Source organism: Sinocyclocheilus grahami, unplaced genomic scaffold (genome assembly GCF_001515645.1).
Source record: "Sinocyclocheilus grahami isolate Dianchi unplaced genomic scaffold, SAMN03320097.WGS_v1.1 scaffold65.1, whole genome shotgun sequence".
Lineage (NCBI taxonomy): Eukaryota > Metazoa > Chordata > Actinopteri > Cypriniformes > Cyprinidae > Sinocyclocheilus > Sinocyclocheilus grahami.
In genome coordinates, this window is record NW_015505244.1 from 1,288,983 (window position 1) to 1,309,178 (window position 20,196).

At 36.2% G+C, this 20,196-nt stretch overlaps 1 protein-coding gene across 1 annotated transcript in view; it reads right to left on the minus strand.

Moving 5' to 3' along the window:
• Positions 1-1,165: 1,165 nt before the first annotated feature.
• The window catches only part of LOC107584954 (uncharacterized), a 28,441-nt gene continuing 9,410 nt past the window's right edge, over positions 1,166-20,196 (minus strand). Inside the window, exons 13-18 of the mRNA XM_016271732.1 lie at positions 18,168-18,241; positions 17,830-18,009; positions 15,630-15,790; positions 14,760-14,850; positions 14,595-14,679; positions 1,166-1,381 (exon numbers count right to left, since the gene is read on the minus strand). Coding sequence (XP_016127218.1) covers positions 14,603-14,679; positions 14,760-14,850; positions 15,630-15,790; positions 17,830-18,009; positions 18,168-18,241 — 583 coding nt within the window. The 3' untranslated portion in view covers positions 1,166-1,381; positions 14,595-14,602. The remainder of the gene's footprint in view (positions 1,382-14,594; positions 14,680-14,759; positions 14,851-15,629; positions 15,791-17,829; positions 18,010-18,167; positions 18,242-20,196) is intronic.

A 20,196-nucleotide genomic window follows, 5' to 3' on the forward strand; every position in this document is an offset into this window, starting at 1 on the left:
AGATAAAGACAAAAAAGTAGCCATTGATAATATTTAACCAATATGTAGTAGTATAGTATATAGTATCTAAATCAAAATTTAATCAAATTAATTTATGTGTGATTTATGTGTAAATTATGTGCAATGTCTGAGCCACTAGGGATTGTTACATAGGGCTATACAGGCATCTAGTGGCAACACAATGATATTACAGATACTAAATTGTGCAAAATGTTTATCTTAACAGTCAATTTACAAATAATGCATTCAGATTTGTGGAACTCAATGCACTGAATCGCCACAAATTAGTGTCGTTACTATGACAACCAATTTCAATGTGACAAGCAACTGGTGTCTGAAAAGAACTATATATATATATATATATAGGGGGGGGGGATCAATAGGGATTTCGCCTAGGGTGTCAAATTGGCTAGAAATGGCCCTGAGTACTAAAAAAGACATTGAAAAAAGTCTAGTGTAGTCAAAAATAAACACTGGACCCTGGTAAATTTCATTGTATGGACATGTATCAAAATATCTTCTGTGTTCTAAAGAAGAAGAACAGGTTTGGAATGTAAATGGGTGAGTAAATGATAGCAAAATTGGCTGAACTAGGCCTTTATGCATGGTGGACGGTCTCAGAATCAGCTGTCACTGAGGGGGGCCTGGTTTATTACAGTATTTACAAATGGATTCATCTACAGGATATTACATCATTGGTATGCTCAACATTGTGTAAGCATGTTTTCCAGCTTTTCTGCAGCTGTTCATCAGACTATTTAAGGTAGTATATCTTAGGTTATTGCAGGGACAGTGCAGCCCATAAACAGAGATGGTCTTTATGTGCTCTCCCAAAACTGTCTAACATCCCCTATAGGGAAGGGGGGTAAAGCTGTGATTTCCACTGAATCAAGAGAATGTACACGTTTGAATCATCTGTTTGAAGGTCACATGTGTCCAGCACTTGTGTTTATTAAATAGCACTGTCTACGGTTCTTGGCCTCCATATGATTCATGTGGTCCTTGCAGAACATATTATAATGGTTTGTTGTACAAATGACAAAAAAATTCCAGAAGAATCATCTAATATTGCATAATTTAGATCTTTTGAGATACCGATGCACTTCCCAAAATACGGAGTTTCTTATTAGAAGTCATTTTGCTCTTTTACTGCAGGCTTGCTGGTGCACATGTTGGTTATAGACAAAATTGTTTGAGATAATAGGAAGGGGGTTCATAGGGCAAACAGCTACAGCTGGAGTAAAAATAGACCTTACATGATTCGAAGAAACGAGTCCCTGGGCCAAACCACAGGTCAGAGCAATCACTCAAGTTAGCTGTCAGAGCGATTAAAAGATGAAGAGAGATATGATCCTGTATCTGCTGGCCAGGCTGACTGCACCTGAAAAGAGATCAGAGCGTGTGACATATGAAGTGATATCAAGCCAAACTGACCAATAGGGTTATGCTCATATTGAATTGTAGGGTTTTTATTATTGTTTAAGATGTTTGGAAAACACCAGTCGCAGTTTCAGCATATGATTCTTTACAGTTAAAAGGATAGATCGCCCAAAAATGAAATGAGAATATCTACTCACCCTTGTGTCATTGCAAACCTATGTGACATTCTCTCTTCTGCAGAACATAAAGGAGTATATTTTGAGAAGTGTCTTTTTTGTCCATGCAATGGAAAGTTGTTTGGAACTATCGTTCTTCAAAATATTGTGTGTTCCAGCAGAAGAAAGAAATGCATACAGGTTTAAAATGACACCCATTTCACCCAAAAATTAAAATGTTGTTTCAAATCCATGGAACAGACATTCTTTCAATATGTTACACAGGATGTTCATCATACTTTTCCATATAATGAAAGTGAATGGTCACCAGGAGCTGTTAAGCACCAAAAAAGATGAAAAGCCCCATAAAAGCACCATAGGTTCATTATGTTTGCATAAATACTTGCCAAATATGATATGTCTCAACAGGTTTGAGGTCAAAGATGCCAAATGCTATTGATTTTCATGTCTTGTAACTAAATTAAGTGAACTAAACTATGAACAAATGCATATTTAAAATGTATTGTGAAAGAGGATTTTTAAATGTTGTTTCAAATCCATGGAACAGACATTCTTTCAATGTTACACAGGATGTTCATCATACTTTTCCATATAATGAAAGTGAATGGTCACCAGGAGCTGTTAAGCACCAAAAAAGATGAAAAGCCCCATAAAAGCACCATAGGTTCATTATGTTTGCATAAATACTTGCCAAATATGATATGTCTCAACAGGTTTGAGGTCAAAGATGCCAAATGCTATTGATTTTCATGTCTTGTAACTAAATTAAGTGAACTAAACTATGAACAAATGCATATTTAAAATGTATTGTGAAAGAGGATTTTTTTCAGTTAATAATTCATTAAAATGCCTTAAAATACTTGGAAATGTAATGGCACTTTACAGGACCTTTTTGGATCTTGACAGCCCCTGGTTATCATTAACTTCCACTGTGTGAAAAGAATATGAAGATGTTCTGTTTAACATCTCCTTTTATGTTTGACAGAAGACAGTCAGTCAGAGTTGGAAAAACATAAAGATTAATAAAATTTTGGGGTGAACGACTGTATTCCTTTAATGAACATTCTGAATAACACCTGTGTAAACCTTTGTTTGAATCATTCTGCCCTTATTATAAAAATAACACACGATAACAGCATCACATGCTAACAGATGAGAAACAGCCAGAGCAAATTAAAATTATAAATCTTGTTTTATGTCTTTAACAGATTTCAAATGTTTGTGTCATTCAGAGAGACAAGCTCTGTTCCCAATCAATAAAAGCTTATACAGAGTAAACTGTTGGCAGGATTGAAGTGAAAAGATAAGAAAATATATATATTTGGAAAAACATTCATTCATTTCCACGTAGCTTGCCTGCTAGTTTTACTTATCTCTCAGTTCTCCTCTTGCTTGAAATCTCATGACATCACAGATGGCATCAGAGACATATCTTGATATCACAAACCCACCATGCAAGTGTCTTTCTGAAAGGGGGACGTGTTGAAATTACTGACTGTTTACTAGATAACATCTACAGCGGCTCTATTTACTCTAGCCATCAAATGGTTTCTCTGTTGTATTTATAGCCTCAGCCTCCACAGTGAGCAGCTCCTCCTGATGAATAAATGTGCAAAACTCTCAACGGTGATAAAATAGCTACCTGCGCAATAAGCAGTGTGGCTTCTGAGCATGTGTAATTCATATTAATGTATCTCAGGTGCATTATGAACTACCTGTGTCATATATGCCATATTGGGACGAGGTTTATCTCTTTGGCCTTATTAAGCCAAAACAGAGCCTGGATTTATCTGGTACCATCTGCAGAATGCTGACTTTTAGGTTTTTTTTCCAGTTCAAAGCACTTTTTTACAGTTCACTGGCCTTATTACTGTAGGTTTAGTCATATATGACCTTATTCAGAAAAGAAACCAAAACACATTTATGCAAAAGTGACAACTAGTCAATCCTTTTAATAAATTATATTTACCTGATGTTTCATAAGAAATACTGTTCATTACATCTATACAGTTTTTTTTTTTTGTCATACGAAAATAAAAATCCCCCACTTTTTTTTTTTTTAACCGGCATATATTATATATATATATAGCCTATTTTGGATCTGATTTATCCTATTCAATTATATATATATATATATATATATATTTTTTTTTTTTTAATAAAATTACAATAATAACTAATTTTCCATATTATTAATATATAACAAGTGCACTTTCTTGTAATGATATTTGGCATATAATTGGTACTGCGCAGACGCTAACGTTCACTACTGTGTTCACATTGTGCATGCACATGCACACAACACCTCAGACCACACAAAAGAGCAGTAGTAAATAGCCACCTGAGGCCTGACAGCCTTACGTAATAGAGAGTTACTTTTATTACTTTCAGAGATTCTATTTTAAAGCCCCACGGCTCTTGTGCAACACTAAAACCGTTGGTGTGCCACACACTGGCTGAAAATGTTGCTGTCTTATTGATGATATCCCTGAAGCTTTTACATTAATTGGCTAGTTTACGACCGCAGTGAGTGGGGGACGATGGACATTGTGTCCAGAATCTGGAAAGCTCCCAGATCGAACATTGCATTAAACCAGGGCACTCAGCCCAGTTAAGCAGCTCTGAAAGAAATTCAATGTCTTTGCACTAATAGTAGTTCAACAAAACACTTTAAAATAAAAAATTAACTGAATGTACCGAAAAATGAAAACTTACTTTTAAAAAAAGTTAGACCTTAAACACGTTGCTAATGAAGACATCACTGTTGCCAGTGTGCATAGGAGTTTCCATATATCTTGATTCCCAGCAGAGTACCATTAGTTCCTCACTAGTACTCTTAAATAATTTCATGAGACAATCGGTGTAGTCTACTGAATGTGTCAAAGAGTGTTGAAAACCCCATCTGATATTACTTCCGGTTAATGTATCACACTGGAAATGGAACGTCAAGCACACCGCATTGTTAAATACAGTAATCCATGTCATGTTATCTGACATATACAGCACAGTTTAACAAATGTGACACTCTAATAGATATACACATACATACATACATATATATATATATATATATATATATATATATATACACACTACCTATCAAAAGTTTTGGAATATCAAGAATTTGGAATATCACTATCAAGCATCAAAAACTATTTTCAACACTGATGATAATAATACAAACCATTATTAATAACTGAGCACCAATAATAATTAAACACCAAATCAGCATATTAGAATGGAATGAATTTCTAAAGGATAATGTGATACTGAAAACTGGAGTAATGGCTACTGAAATTCAGGTTTGCCATCACAGGAATAAATTACATTTTACAATATATTAAAATAGAAAACTGTTATTTGAAATTGTAATAATATTTCACAATATTACACCCTTGGAGACTATGAGAGACTTTTTTCAAAAACATTTGTCTGCTGGGCTGGGATTGTATTATTGTCCAAACTGAGGGACAAGTCAGTAATTTGCAAATACTGTGAATTAATATTACTTTAAAGGTGACAATCTGGCTTTTTGAGGTTTTAAGTGCTATAATCAGGTCCCCAGTGCATTTACCAATCAAGGAAACGTGAAAAAGATTAATCCAGTAACTTTGTTTTGGGAAACCTTTTTCTGCAAGCGTCTGCGAAAACGAGCGCGTCAGATTTCGCTCCCTTGGTGACGTGGCAAAGGGATCTCATTATAATATTACCGCCCCTTAATCTGTAAATTTCCACCCACAGCGTCCTCATTTTGATTTCGCAAGTGACAACGGTGTACCAGCTCTAATGCCATGGCGGAAGTTTGAGCAAAACACGCTAACTGTTCTGTCTCAGGCTGCACAGACGAGCACAGAACACTATTTACAGTCCCAGCCTCAGAGGAGACAAGAGAGCAGTAGATTTATTGATTATTTACTGTAAATTGCTGCTGCTACACAGATCTAAAATAAACAAGCCATTTATTTCCCAGCAGTTTACCTTCACAGACATAACCGACTGTTTTTGTAACTCGTGTGTTTTTAAGGTAAACTTTTGTGTGAATGAGAACTTAGTTTAGTACTCACGTGCTGTGACAGCCGCTTTCTGTCCTCATGTGCACTCAGAAACCCGTATGTCAGAAGTTTAAACTCATTTGGTTTAAAACGCATGATTTCAGCGAGATAAACATGATAATCAGAATCAAACCAGATGTTTTTAGCAGATACCAGCTGTAAAGGCGCAACTCATTTGCATTTAAAGAAACAGGCCCGAAAAACAGCGTGTTTCTGCTTCCACTCAAAATAAGCATTTACAAAATGTTATAATAAATGATCTGTGGAGTATTTTGAGCTGGAACTTCACAGACACATTCTGGGGACACCAGAGACTTATATTACATATTGTAAAAAGGGGCATAATATGTACCTTTAAGTAAAAATCAATTAAAGGGGTCATATGATGTTGCTAAAAAGAACATTATTTTGTGTATTTGGTGTAATTGGGTTGAACTGTTCTAGAACAGTGTTGTAAATACAACTTAACCACTGATTTCAAGTCGTGTCCTCTTTTGGAAGGCCAAACAAAGTATTTTCGCTTTAGCAAGGAAACACACAGCGTCTTCACAACATGGCAGCGGCGGTGGCAGCAACAATAAAGTTACGCTTTCTTTCTTTGCGTGAACGTTTGGGCAGTGTTATGCAAATCTTCCCACATCATGACGTAGACATGTGGGGGCGTGTTTAAACGAGGCGTTTTAGGAGGGCGTGGACGAGTCTTAACTTTTATAAAGAATATCTCTTTGGGTTTGAGACTTTAGTCTTTGCAACTTTAGGGATCTTATCTATTCACAAACAGCTTGTAACACTCCAAAGAGAAAGGAAAACTTGAAATCGCATCATATGACCCCTTTAAGGCCAGCTACACCTAAACTGTATTTAAAGTCTGACTGTGTGGTTTAAATGTCAAAGAACTTGTACATGTGTTTTGTCAGTGACTTTCTTTCAGACGTTGTTCATTATAATATCCTTGGCTGAACTTTTCAGAGGCCTTGGGCAACTTGTTAATTAAATGTAGGGCAGCAATATCCTGACATAGTGAAGTTCACATCACCATTCCATGTCATTCATTTTCAAAGCACCTATAAATGGTGACTTTTTTACAAAGGTTTTTCGTAAATGAGGCGCTACTGTGCCTGTGAATATGTGGGAACTGGAAATATCTCAGCTCACAGAGCAGATTGCGTTCAGATGAACCACGTGTCTAGTGATCTCTGTAATAATTGACTTCCCTGTAGCAATATTGCACACAAGGGAAAGGAAAGTCGTTTCAGGGATTCTGGGATGTTCACTATTAATAATGTAATAATCCTCGTTAATTAATGCTTCAGACTGACGACTTGCAAAGTCAAGCCAAAAGTAGACATACAACCTCAGACGACAAAGACCCTTCTTGCATCTGGAAATATGTTGATTGTGTGTTAATAATGGAAATACTGACAAACAGGTTGCTGTGGAATATTAAAAAGCATTTCTGAAAATGAATAATGGCTGAAGAAAATTTCTGTAACATTTTACTACATTTTATTTATTAATTTATATACACTACCATTCAAAAAGTAAAAAAAAAAAAAAACTTTTAAGGAAACACGCATTAAATTGATTAAAAGTTACAGTAAATACTTTGTTGTTACAAAACATTCATATTTCAAATAAATGCTGTTCTTTTGAAAGTTCAAAGCAAATCAAAGAATCCTGAAAAAAAAGTCTGCATATCAGCTGCTTTGCCATCACAGGAAAAAAAGTACATTTTAAAATATATTAAAATAGAAAACAGTTATTTTAAATTGTAACAATATTTCAGAATATGACTGTTTTTACTGTATTTATAATCAAATAAATGCAGCCTTGGCGAGCTTAAGAGACTTCTTTTAAAAGCTTTTTAAAAAATCGTACTGACCCCAACGGTTGTGAATACATATATTACTTTTTTTTTTCAAATAAAACTATATTATTTAATGGGACTTAAATATATCATCCCATTAAATATTTTTATTTTAAATAATGAAATTTTTTTTTTATTTAATTAGTTTATAATTTCTTATTTAAATATATTTTAAGATTGCTATTTAAGACACTAAATAACAGATTTATTCTTCCATATTGTACCATATAATGAGACGACTCAAAGATTACTTCATGAATGCACAGCCCAGATAATTCAATGAAATGGCAATGTAGTAAACCACAGGCTTTCTGTCTCTCTACAAAAATGAGTTCAGACAGAAAAGGTCAGATTTTGCTAAGACTTCTTTTAAAAGCTTTTTAAAAAATCGTACTGACCCCAACGGTTGTGAATACATATATTACTTTTTTTTTTTCAAATAAAACTATATTATTTAATGGGACTTAAATATATCATCCCATTAAATATTTTTATTTTAAATAATGAAATTTTTTTTTTATTTAATTAGTTTATAATTTCTTATTTAAATATATTTTAAGATTGCTATTTAAGACACTAAATAACAGATTTATTCTTCCATATTGTACCATATAATGAGACGACTCAAAGATTACTTCATGAATGCACAGCCCAGATAATTCAATGAAATGGCAATGTAGTAAACCACAGGCTTTCTGTCTCTCTACAAAAATGAGTTCAGACAGAAAAGGTCAGATTTTGCTGAAGCTCAGAAAAAGACGTGTTGTAATCATGCATCTCTACCTTCCAGCCACCTGCCTGCTTCATTTCCATGCTGCCACGCAGATAAGGATTAGCTTTACCTGCTATACCTGAGATTAAGCATATGAGAACAATTTCTACCATACACAGATGCATAAACAAGACATAAACAGTTTTCTATATTAATCACCACACTTATCAAAAATAAATCGAAGAGGCAAATAAACACAAACAAAACCAACATAGGTGTAATTCCGTCTGTGACGTGGGACGACACCTGCTGCCATTCACCCTGCGGGTGTTGTACATCAGTGCAGATCACGTGTGTGACAGAGCCACTGAAGCAGGAAAGTGCATGGCTGTTTAGTCTGTCATCAGTTTTCTCAGCATCTCAGCCTGAAGATTCAAAAACAAAGTATGAGCCAACATATTCCAACCCTCAATTTGGGACCAAAGATATCACATATAAGAATTTCAATTCACTGTCAGTCACGGAAGTTGTAAGTGTGATTATGCAGTGACACAAGTGCATATCCAGAGGAGAAACAGCAGGCAGATAATAATGCAAGTGAAGAACAGATATTAGCAACATAGTGAGGCTTTTTACAAGGTGAGGACAAATAGGGTCAACTTAAGAAACGCAGGCAAGGTTGAGGTACAGCTGGGGTTCTTTATCAAATACACAACCGTTTCAAAGTTTGGAGTAAGATTTTTAAAATGTTTTTGAAAGAAGCCTCTTATGCTCACCAAGGCTGCATTTATATGATTAAAAATACAGTGAAAACAGCAATATTGTGAAATATTATTACAATTGAAAATAACTGTTTTCTATTTTAATACATTTAAAATGGCAAATCTGACTTTTAAGCAGTCATTACTCTAGTCTTCAGTGTCACATGATCCTTCAGAAATCATTCTAATTTGCTTATTTGCTGCTCAAGAGACATTTATCACTGGTGAAAATAGTAGTGACATTTAATATGTTTGTGGAAACTGTGATGCATTTAAATTTGGGATTCTCTATTGAAAAGAAATTTCAAAACAACTTCATTTATTTGAAACAGATTTTTTTTTTTTTACATTATAAATGTCTTTACTGTGACTTTTGATCAATTTAATGCATCCTTGTGCTGAACACACAGTTTTTTTAAACATTAAACATACTGTTGTTGTTGTTTTTCATACAAAAACGTTTGCAGTGCAGTTTTGGACTCCACTGACTTTCATTGTACAGACAAAACAGTTGAAACATTCTAAAGACCAGTAAGATCAGTAACATGCATTAAAGGGATAGTTCACCCAAAAATAAAAATGTTATGTTTATCTGCTTACCCCCAGGGCATCCAAGATGTAGGTGACACACATATGATGATTTTTAACTTTAAATAGACTCAATTTTCATGAATGGTTTCATGCCGACATCAATTAATTGATTTAGGAATAGACCCTAGCAGGTTAGTGTTTTTTGTTGTTTTTTAAGGCAATGCTCGGCTACAGCCCAGGCAATTTAGATAATCAATGTTTCTTGAAGAGAGGGGCATTACTGGAGCTTCTGTGCTCTGCAGTTTGATGTCTGTATCATTGACTGTGAACACGTGTGACAATCTCTCATTCACTGGGTGTCTAAGGGATTTAATGTTGCTGTGCTCAATGATATGCAGTGAATTACATGTGTGCATGTAGCTCAGTAATTGACTCCTGTTTCCGATAAGGAGGGTAGGCTGTATCTTGTCGGCTGGAACAGACAAGTTATTAAATGAATTGAAATATTTTTGTCTTGTCTACAGAATAAAACATTTTGCATACAACCTTGGAGTCTCCTTCAGCTCTAGGCTGAAATTAAGGGGTGGTGTAGTTTGTGCACCACCACAGGGTGCAACAATCGACAAGGACAAGCCTCATGTCCACTTTGGTCCAATTTCAACTAACAGCTATAGGAGATCGATTGTCACTCTACAATACAAAGTTCAGCATATACCACTGCCTAAAGATTGAAAACTCAAATGGCCTTCAAATATCAAATAAACCAGAAACAATTTGCATAATGGAAGTTTACTTTTAGATACTGTATATGAGCCACTAAATTATCCACATTGTTAACAATGCAAAATTAGTCTCTTGGAGTTCATGAGAATAAATGAGAAGCAGGCAGTTTCAGTATGTCTGTGACAGCAAGACTTTCATACTGAAGGCCTGAACTGCCACTGATTCTAAGATACAGATACATATGAAAGTATGTCGTAAATATGAAGGGACTAATGGCAGATTATATCACAATTTGGAGAAAAGATGTTGCAAAGATGAGAGAGCTACACATGAACACAAACTCTGCTCCAAGTTCCAGTCCCAGCTTCCAGCTTCCCATATATGGATGGCACGTTGTGAACGTCAAAATTGACTGACAGGCAGAAAGCGCGTCAAAAGCATTCTGATTGACTAAACAAAAGGTCTTAGCCTTAAAGATGATGGTTTTATTCTACATTTCAGTTTAATGTAAATTTCAAATTGACAAATACTAATTTTTACTTTTTACAGTGTTTGAGGAGGAGGTAAAAACATGTGTTAAAAAAATTCTGACATTTCTTTTTAGTTTACAGAGACTAGAAGAGAATACAGAGACTGTCACAGGGATAAGTATGATATCTCAGTAAAGGTATTTCAATGGGTTCTTTTAGGGAGTAGGATCATTTCTGCATAATATTCCATTAAAAAATCCCTAAAGCACATTTATGTGTGTTGTTTTGGTGTGTTTGCTAATACATTGCTAGGCAGTTATGGTGTTCTGGTGGTTGCTTACTTGACCAGTTCTCCATGATTTGCTGTACTGGATTTTTCAACCATTTTATCATCCTCCAGAATAAAATCGTAATAGCCCTATCAAATATTAGGGAAAAAATGGTTCTACAGTAAAAATAACAGTAAAAATGCAACCCTGGCAATTTAGCCTAAGCCTTAATTTCCTGTTATTTCTCAGTATGACACTTTTTTATCAGTGGCAAGCCTTTGTGAATTGATGATTTGGATGTGAAAGAATGTCACAAGCAGACCACAAGGTCATTTTCTGAAAAAGTGATACCTGTGTGCTGACCATGTTAAAAAATGAACTAGTCACACAAGAAGTGTCTCAGTCTGGTTTAATCAGATCAAAATGTATCTGTGCTTTTCTTCGGCCTAAGCTTCCTGGAACAACAAAGCGGAAAGCTGATCTTGACATGGCCCTACATATAGTATATAAACACAAACACATAAGTACAAACTGTCTAACACCACACTTCCTCTTGAACGTCATATTCACTGATTTTGATGCTTTGCTCAGCCGGTTAGATAATGCCATTACACACAATTATAAAAAGATCTACATCCAAAAAAGAACATTCAAACCAGCAAAATTACATATTTGGTACAAACTTGACTTTTTCCCCCCTAAAAAAATCAGCTGCAGCACTAAGGCAGAGAGGATAAAAGGGATCAGCGTTTATCTGTGTAACAGATTAGTCTTGTTAAGTGTCTGACATTGGGAATTTCCTTGATTTGTTCAATGCTGCCAAGTCTGCCATCAAGTTCTAAGCGACCACTTTAGTAAAAGAGATGCATTGTTTAGCTGATTTGATTTTAATGGGCTGAGCTGAAACTAACAAATGTGCACAGCACCAAGCGAATGGGTTTAGAGAAAATTTTCAACAATGGAAGGAAGTGACGTTATACTCTGGATATCCTTTGATGATGTTTTCTGCCAGAATGCGACTGTTCATAAATCCTACACTGCGATTAGCGCCTTCGTAGATTCAGTTCTGATATGAATTGTGCTCACATTGACATACAGAAAAGGAATGTATATTAACTTGTCAAAGTACACTCTTACAAATGGACGTTTAAACAAGGGGGGGGGGGGTTTGCAGAAAAGCCATAGAAGAACCATTTTTGGTTCCCCAAAGAACTATTTAGTGAACCATTCTTAAAAGATCCTTTTTTTTTCTTAGTGTGAAGAACATTTTTCCACAATAAAGAACCTTTTGAGCAATGGAATTGTTCCACTGATGTTAAGCTTTCTTCATGGAACATACCTACCAGATACTTTTATTTTTAAGAGTGTAAATGTTAACAAAGTTACTTGCTAGTGACATAGTAACACAGAATGTGGCATGGCATGGCATAGCATACACAACAAGGCAATGCAAAGCTCTCATCTAATGATCCCTTTCTACATATTTGTCAGGATTTTAACCTGTCGAAGCTCTGCTCTTTTGGAAATGTTCTTTGGGGAGCTGTGATTTGTCTTCCTCCACATTTATAATTCACCCCGAGTGTTTACTACTCTCGGTTGCCCTGCGTCTGCTACCCTTTTGGAGCTTCTCTCAACTCTGAACCATGTCCTTCATCCATCTGCACTCAGATGCACTTAGCACTACAAATGTGAGCACAGTAATAAATGTTATCATGCGAGGAAAATGGTTGCAGTGTTTTAATGCATTAAGCTCGGAGTGCCTCCACGAGCTTATGAAGCTACTGAAAACTCACCAGTTTTTTAGTTATTTCGCCTTTTAACTCAATGCTAGTTGCTTTTGATTGAATCTGATTTGAGTTCCTTAGGACCATAATCACATTTGTGAGTATGTGGAGAAAAGACCAACCCAAGAGGCTTTTCAGGAAAACCCTCAGTCCAAATGATATTTTTAATCATTATTTTGGGCAAGTACTGCATCTGACCTTTTTTTTTTTACTAATACATTATTCAGCTACCCTTGTGGGTCTCTACGTTTAACCTTTACAACGATGTATGGATGCATGCGTCAATAGCAAGATAAAACAAATACATTAAATATGTTGACATTTTCCACAACATTCAGTGGGAAATGTGGAAAGTCGTTCCATTAAACACGGCTAATCGCTTGGTTTGACATATCTTTGGTCTCTAGTCAACATCAGTCAGCTCTGATGGGTTTTTTTCAGGGATCTGCTCATTTTTCTCAACGAATTGTCCTAAAAAAAACAGAATGACTGGATCCACAGGTGGGTCTGCATGATAAAGAGAATGAATTATTGATGCCCGTAGCTACTGCTATTTCAGCACGATAACAAGTTAGAGAAGGTATATTGTCAACTTTTTCCCATTTCTGCTGATGGGGGATTTACTGTGATTAAAGTGACAGGCTGATTAATTGAAACATTTCCAACCTTTGGTAAAGATTTGATTGGAAAAAGTAATCCCGAATTTACTGTGATTTGTGGTAAACAAACCATTTCTCTTTTTAGGCACACAATGTAAGAGACTTTGGAGTGGATTGGTTTGAAAACCTCAGGAGAAGGATGGGGGTATCCTAACTAAAACCATACGCTGGTTAAAGCAAGAATATATTATCTTTATAAACAAAAACTCTGTTATCACTATCACACTTGCGTAAAACATTCCTAGTGGTGTCGGACAAGGGATAAACTTGTTTAAAGTATCATGATTTGCTATGAAAAGGTATTTCGTCTCATATATTTCATGTTGCGTTTCCACAGTATGATGTTAAAAGCATGTTGTATAATTAATAGAGCATCCCCTGGTCTTTGCAAAAAGGATTTGTAAGTGACCAGGGAAAAATGGTGTGCATGTCACACTTATTTTTAAATGTTAGAGACAATAATGGATTAAAGTCTTAAGCATCTATCTATAAATTTTATAAAAATGGAATTGTCTGATGTGTACTGGTATCTATTTTGCTTCTTTCACAAATACATTTTTACTTTATAAAAAAAGGCAAATGCACAGTGGCTTCTGTACCTCTTTGCGCTTTCAGAACTGATGGAATGTAAAACACAAAATTCAAGCAAAATGTTTTTTACAAGTCTATACATAAATTCATTTCCAAACAGGGCAGTAGAAGTAGAATCAATATTACAAACACAAATGCTGTAAAATCACTTACATGAGAATACATTGATCAAAACTGTAAATGAAGTGGTTACTAATAAAATGGAGATTTTACGTTTTCACACGCACCTCAAATAAACAGCACTACATTTGAGCATAAAGAAGAGGCAAAGTTGGACATGCACAGCAATGTAATATAGATGAGGATCTGCTGACCCCTGCTGACAACCCAACAAAGTTGTTCTGAATACAGTTAAACTGCATTCTGAGGGGGGAAAAAAAATCTAAGACAAAAATGCACATGTATAATAATAACACCACGGTTTTGAAAAACATTTCACATAACGTCATAAAGCTATTTACACAAAACAACTAACATTTATGAGCTTTGCTAGACAACTATACTTGTATGACTTTTTGAAACAATCTACAATTTTTTCTTAAAAAAAGAATATATATATATATATATATATATATATATATATATAGCTGAATATTTCAAAGAAATTGATGGAACTCACAATGTCAATCAGCTCTGTGTCATTTGACTGTGGTAAATCAGCACTGCAGGCTCCTGACAGAGGTTTTGGATGCTATACATATGTCCTGTAACAAAAAATTTTTTATTAGTATTTAGTAATACGTAAAACCAAATGTCATTAAATCTGATCTAAGTTCTCACTCACCAGAGGGTATCATAAACACTTGTCCAGAATTGTAGACTGACCTTACACCATCAATATCAACACGCACACAACTTGAGATAATGCTGAATACCTTAATAAAGAGAAACACAGTAAAGTTTACATATAATCTAAATAAATGCAGCAGAGTGTAGCGTGTAGTCCATTATTATTTATCAAACATGCCAGCCTGGGATGATGAAAACATCATATAGGCAAAAAGGCACAACAAAACAAATAACGGTCATGTAACCTTCTCATGAACTAGTTTTTACAATTATATCACAAAACCAAGCAACAACCTCCCGCTCTCTCTCGCGAAGCCAACACGGAAGTGACTTAAACAGTAATTCATCGACTGGCCGCTAGAGGCTGGCTGCAAAAGGGAGTCAATCCCATAGACTCCTCATGTTAAATTGCCCAACTTTACAGCAGAAAAAAACATGTTTACAGCCTGGTTCAAAAAATTATTTTGGTCTATATAACAAATTTTGCCCTTCATGACAACTGTGAGGGGGGTGAATTTTTTTAAAGCCTTAAAGTTCTGCATAATTAAGGGTGCAGCACTTGAGTGACAGGCAGATTGCCGCTGCTGTCACCACTGTCGAGCTAGGTGGGCGTGGTTTCAGCACCCAGCCCCCGCCTCTTTGCCCATTTTCGATTATCCGGGAGTGACGCGTGGTGACGCGCTGCCAAGATGGCGACGGCCGGCTCCGCCTACTTTAGGCTTCAAAAACGCTCTTCGGAAAACTACGGGTGACGTCACGGACACTACGTCCATGTTTTTATACAGTCTATGCTCAAAACAGACAAAACTCAGGTCACTATTGTGGTTATGCAATTAACAGAGATAAAAAGAATTTTTTTACTCACAGAAACCGTATCAAGGTCCACCTGTGAGGGTTTCTTCATGAACGACCCCAGCAGAATCTTTCCATGTGAGAAAGAGTGGCTCTGGAGGTCAACCACGTGGCCCATTGCTCGGCCTCCATGGGAGTGCCAGTGGAAGTCATCAGGACTAATAACTCTCCCATCTAGAAAGGAGAACAAAAACACTGCTCATGAATAAGCTATATGAAACATGTCACAAGAAGGCAAATTACCTTTTTTCCAGCACTGAAAATAAGCAACATTTTCGGCTGCTGAAGACACATGATTGTGTCTTCATCTCACGTTCTAGGCTTTTATGTGACAAGCGTTAAATGCTTCGCAACCGAACCTCACAGTGAGAACCAATTATCTGTGTGGTGCACTGAGACGCATTCGAATCCTACTGAGAATTTTCTACTTCAAAGCACTGTGGAAGTCAAACATTTCAAACGGCTGGAAAGCCACAGCATTATAAACAGCAACAAGGAAAAGAGAACGGGAAAAAATAGTCATAAACACAAATTCTTTTTTTTTCCAAACTATACATCACCTTTAGGAGAATTTATCATGGTTTTTTGATAACACCAACAGTTAAATGGCTGAAATAAGGTATATGGTTAACACAATCAGTAGTCAACTTTCACAGCCTTGTTGTGTTTATAATTATGCTACATTCTAACTCTGGCTCTGTCCACACGAACATGGTTATTTTCAAAGCCACAGTCTTTTCTATGCGGTTTGGCGTTCATCCACATGCAAACGCAGTATCAGGTCACTGTAATCGAAACTTCTTGAAAACTCCCGCCAGGGTGAAGATTTTCAGAAACTCCGGTTGCAGTGTTGTGTAGACGGTGAAACTGTAGATTGTGGTTTGTGACGTCGGAGTGTGCGCTGTTATCTCCTTTGTTTGACGTCAGATTGTGCGCCGCTATCTCCTTTGTTTACATGAGGCAAGTCTGTAATTGGCCAACATGGCTTTACGGTTAGGGTTGTATCGCTACCTGTGTGTTTGGCATGCTCTGGAAAAACTCTGTTTATAAAAATACCCTTATACATGTGGACTAGGCCTCAAAATGAACAAAATGTGCACAAGAATCTTAAATATTTTCTGCAATAATCTAAAAGCCTAATGGGTTTTTGTCGAGGGAACCAGGGCAATGCTATCTCCAGGTTGTCCTACAAAAATATGTCATCACTACAGCGCTCTATTAGGGGCTTTAAAGTCTGGAGTCCCATGAATTATGGACCAAGCTATCAGTTTTCCTCATTTGTTCTGTTTTAATGCTTCCAGTATAAAAAAAAAAACCCTGTTGACCTTTAGATATTCTAAGAGGTTATTTAAATAATTAATATCATTAATAAACATGTTAAAAGGAAAACAATGTTAAGTGGTAGAAAATAAATATTTTCATTGGAAGCACATTCATAACTCAGTGAAGTGAAGTTAAGGCCATGACACACCAAACCAACAATTGGTGAACGATGGGCCACCGAGCGTCTGTTAGCTCAGTTTTTGCAGTGTATTCCATGCCGTTGGCACTAGTCGGACCCCATCAGCAGCTTTTTGGCTGATTGTGCATGTTGAATCGGGATTAGGTGGTCGGTGAGAGATCACTCTGATTGATAGTTCAACTTAGTGAACCAGTGCACAAAAAGGAAAAGTGAAAGTAAGCAAATGACAAAGTTAAGAGGACTCATAGAGAAGGCTCTTCTAATTTTCATTTTCATAACAACATAACCGTCTGAAATGAAGAAAGTGATCAACATGATCCATATTCAAAATAGTAATCAACGGCTGCTTTATTTACAGAGTTTATATATCTGCAGTACTTGTTTCTGTTTCTCTATTTGAATACCGAATATAGACTATCGCCTCCTGCTAATACTGACAGTTATTTCCTAGCAGGGGCAAAACGTATGTGTTAGTTGGTCACTGGCTTTAGTCTTTACGGTGTGTTTAAGCACAACTTTTTAGTTCAGACTCATGCAACACGAGGTGACAACACAGTCAGACTTCGACAACACTAGCACTTTGTTGTCAATTTGGTGAGTGACGGATTTTACAGGTTCAGGCCCAAGTAGGGGGATCTCCTTTCTTGTCACTATTGTGCCTGTTCAGGCAGAATGTCTCGTAACATGGCTACACCTGATATGTAAAAGACTTTCTTGTTGATTTAATGCAATTGTGACTGTAATGTCATACCTTTAGAGGCTGGGGGCCACAGGTGAGAGAACCACTTGTGCAGGTTGTTCCAATCCTCTTCCTCCAGGACAATAGGCTGCAGTGGAGGCCCACAGAGATCACACTGCGCCAACACCCGTGGAGCCAGTGGCTCATGCGGTGTCACTCTCGGCGACAGCATCACTCTAGACGATGGCAAATCTGAAAAGAAAAAAAAGCAGTTACAGTTACAAACATGCTGTTAAAGCTGCAATTTATAGATTGATTTTCTTGATAGACACATGGTTCTGTGGCAATTTCCACCTGATGACACAAATGACAGACTGCAGTTTTACAATATTTTGCACATGACTACTTACCAATATCATCATCCTCTTCATCATGTCGCTGAAGCTCAAGCATTGATGACGGCCCACTTCTGAAAGCAACGTCACTACACAAACAGAATTTTAAACAGTGACTGTTTGCATTGATTATTTTTATCTTAATGGTCTGGTGCAGGGGTTAGACACAAGTAATAAAGTGATATATAATATCAATAAAAAATTTATGTTTTCTATTTTAATATATCTTATTACTCCAGTCTTCAGTTTCACAAGATCACTGAAACACATTTACATTTAATTATTTAGCAGATGCTTTTATCCAAAGCGACTTACAATTGAGAAGAGAAGCAATCAGACCAACAAGAGGGCAAGTCTCAGTTAGTCTTGCACAATACACATAGCAAGGTGGGTTTTTTTCAATTAAATAAATGAGAAAAAATGAATAGAATAGAATAGGTAAGTGCTAGTATTATTTGGTCAGGTGCTGACCAAAAAGATATGTCTTTAGACGTTTTTTGAAAATGGCTAAAGACTCAGCTGCTCGAATTGAGATAGGCAGGTCATTCCACCAGCTGGGAACAGTCCAGGAAAAGGTCAGTGAGAGTGATTTTGTGCCTCTTTGGGAATCATATGTTCCTTCAGAAATCATTCTAATATGCTCATTTGCTGCTCAAGAAATATTTCTTATTGTCACAGTTAAAATTGTATTAACTGAAATACAATATTAACTGTGACAATAAGAAATTTGTATTCTATTCATCTTTGATTAAAAAAAAGATCAAAAGAACAAAGAACATTTATTTGTATTATAAATCTTTCGTAACATTATAAATATCTCTACTGTCACTTTTGATTAATGTGTCTAAAATACTCAATCATAATACAGTTACTTTTTTATTGATTACATATTCACGCAATAGCAATAAATTATTCATAATTTATTGATTCTCCCTAATTCCTCTTTTTCATCATTTAAATGTTCCTTTCTAAAAATAGCCTGCCATTCTGAATATACATTCAGAATGTCTTCCAGTTTTGTGTACATTCACACAAAGACCAGTCACTAGTCAGGTGGCTACACAGCATTTGACCACTGGATTTACAACAAATCATTTCAGATCATTTCAACATTGCATCAGCTACTGATGAACACATTCATTTTTATTTGAATTATCACTCAGTAGTTTTTTTAATTAGATTATTTAACCATGTATTACTATGTGTTTGGAAGGCTTTTGTCTTTCAAACACATAAAATGCACATATTCATTTTATTTCTTATTTACATGTAATGCAGGTATTCCCAAACTTTTTTGTCATCTGAAAATCTTTTACCTAATATATTTACTTGTACCCCTGAGATTTTAAAATAAATATTTTGATAATTATCACATTTGCATGTTCACAGTTCTCTGACATTGATTAATGGTCACATGACATTGATCACATGACATTGCCACCGATCTGGACGAGCTCACAGAGACTGTAACATCTTACATCAGTTTCTGTGAAGATATGTGCATTCCTACCAGGACTCATTCAACCTACAACAACGACAAACCATGGTTCACTGCAAAACTCAGACAGCTCCGTCAGGCCAAAGAAGATGCTTATAGGAAGGGGGACAATGTCTTGTATAAACAGGCTAAATACACACTGGAAAAGGAGATCAGAGTGGCAAAGAGGAATTATTCTGAAAAAATAAGGATTCAATTCTCTTCCAGTGACTCAGCATCAGTGTGGAAAAGTCTGAAAGAGATCACCAATTACAAGACACCATCCCCCAGAGCACTGTGAAGAATCAACAACTGGCAGACGATCTGAATGAGTTCTACTGCAGGTTTGAAAAAACACCCCACACCCGCCCTGAACACCTCTCCACACAACCATTCACACCTCCAGCAACCCCCCTCTCCCCCACACCTGCAATTCAGATCAGTGAAGACGAGGTGCGCCAGGTCTTCCGGAAGCAGAAACAAATCACTGCGAAGTCCCTTCATGTTTCAAACGCTCCACCATCATCCCCATCCCAAAGAAATCCAAAATTACAGGACTACAGGACT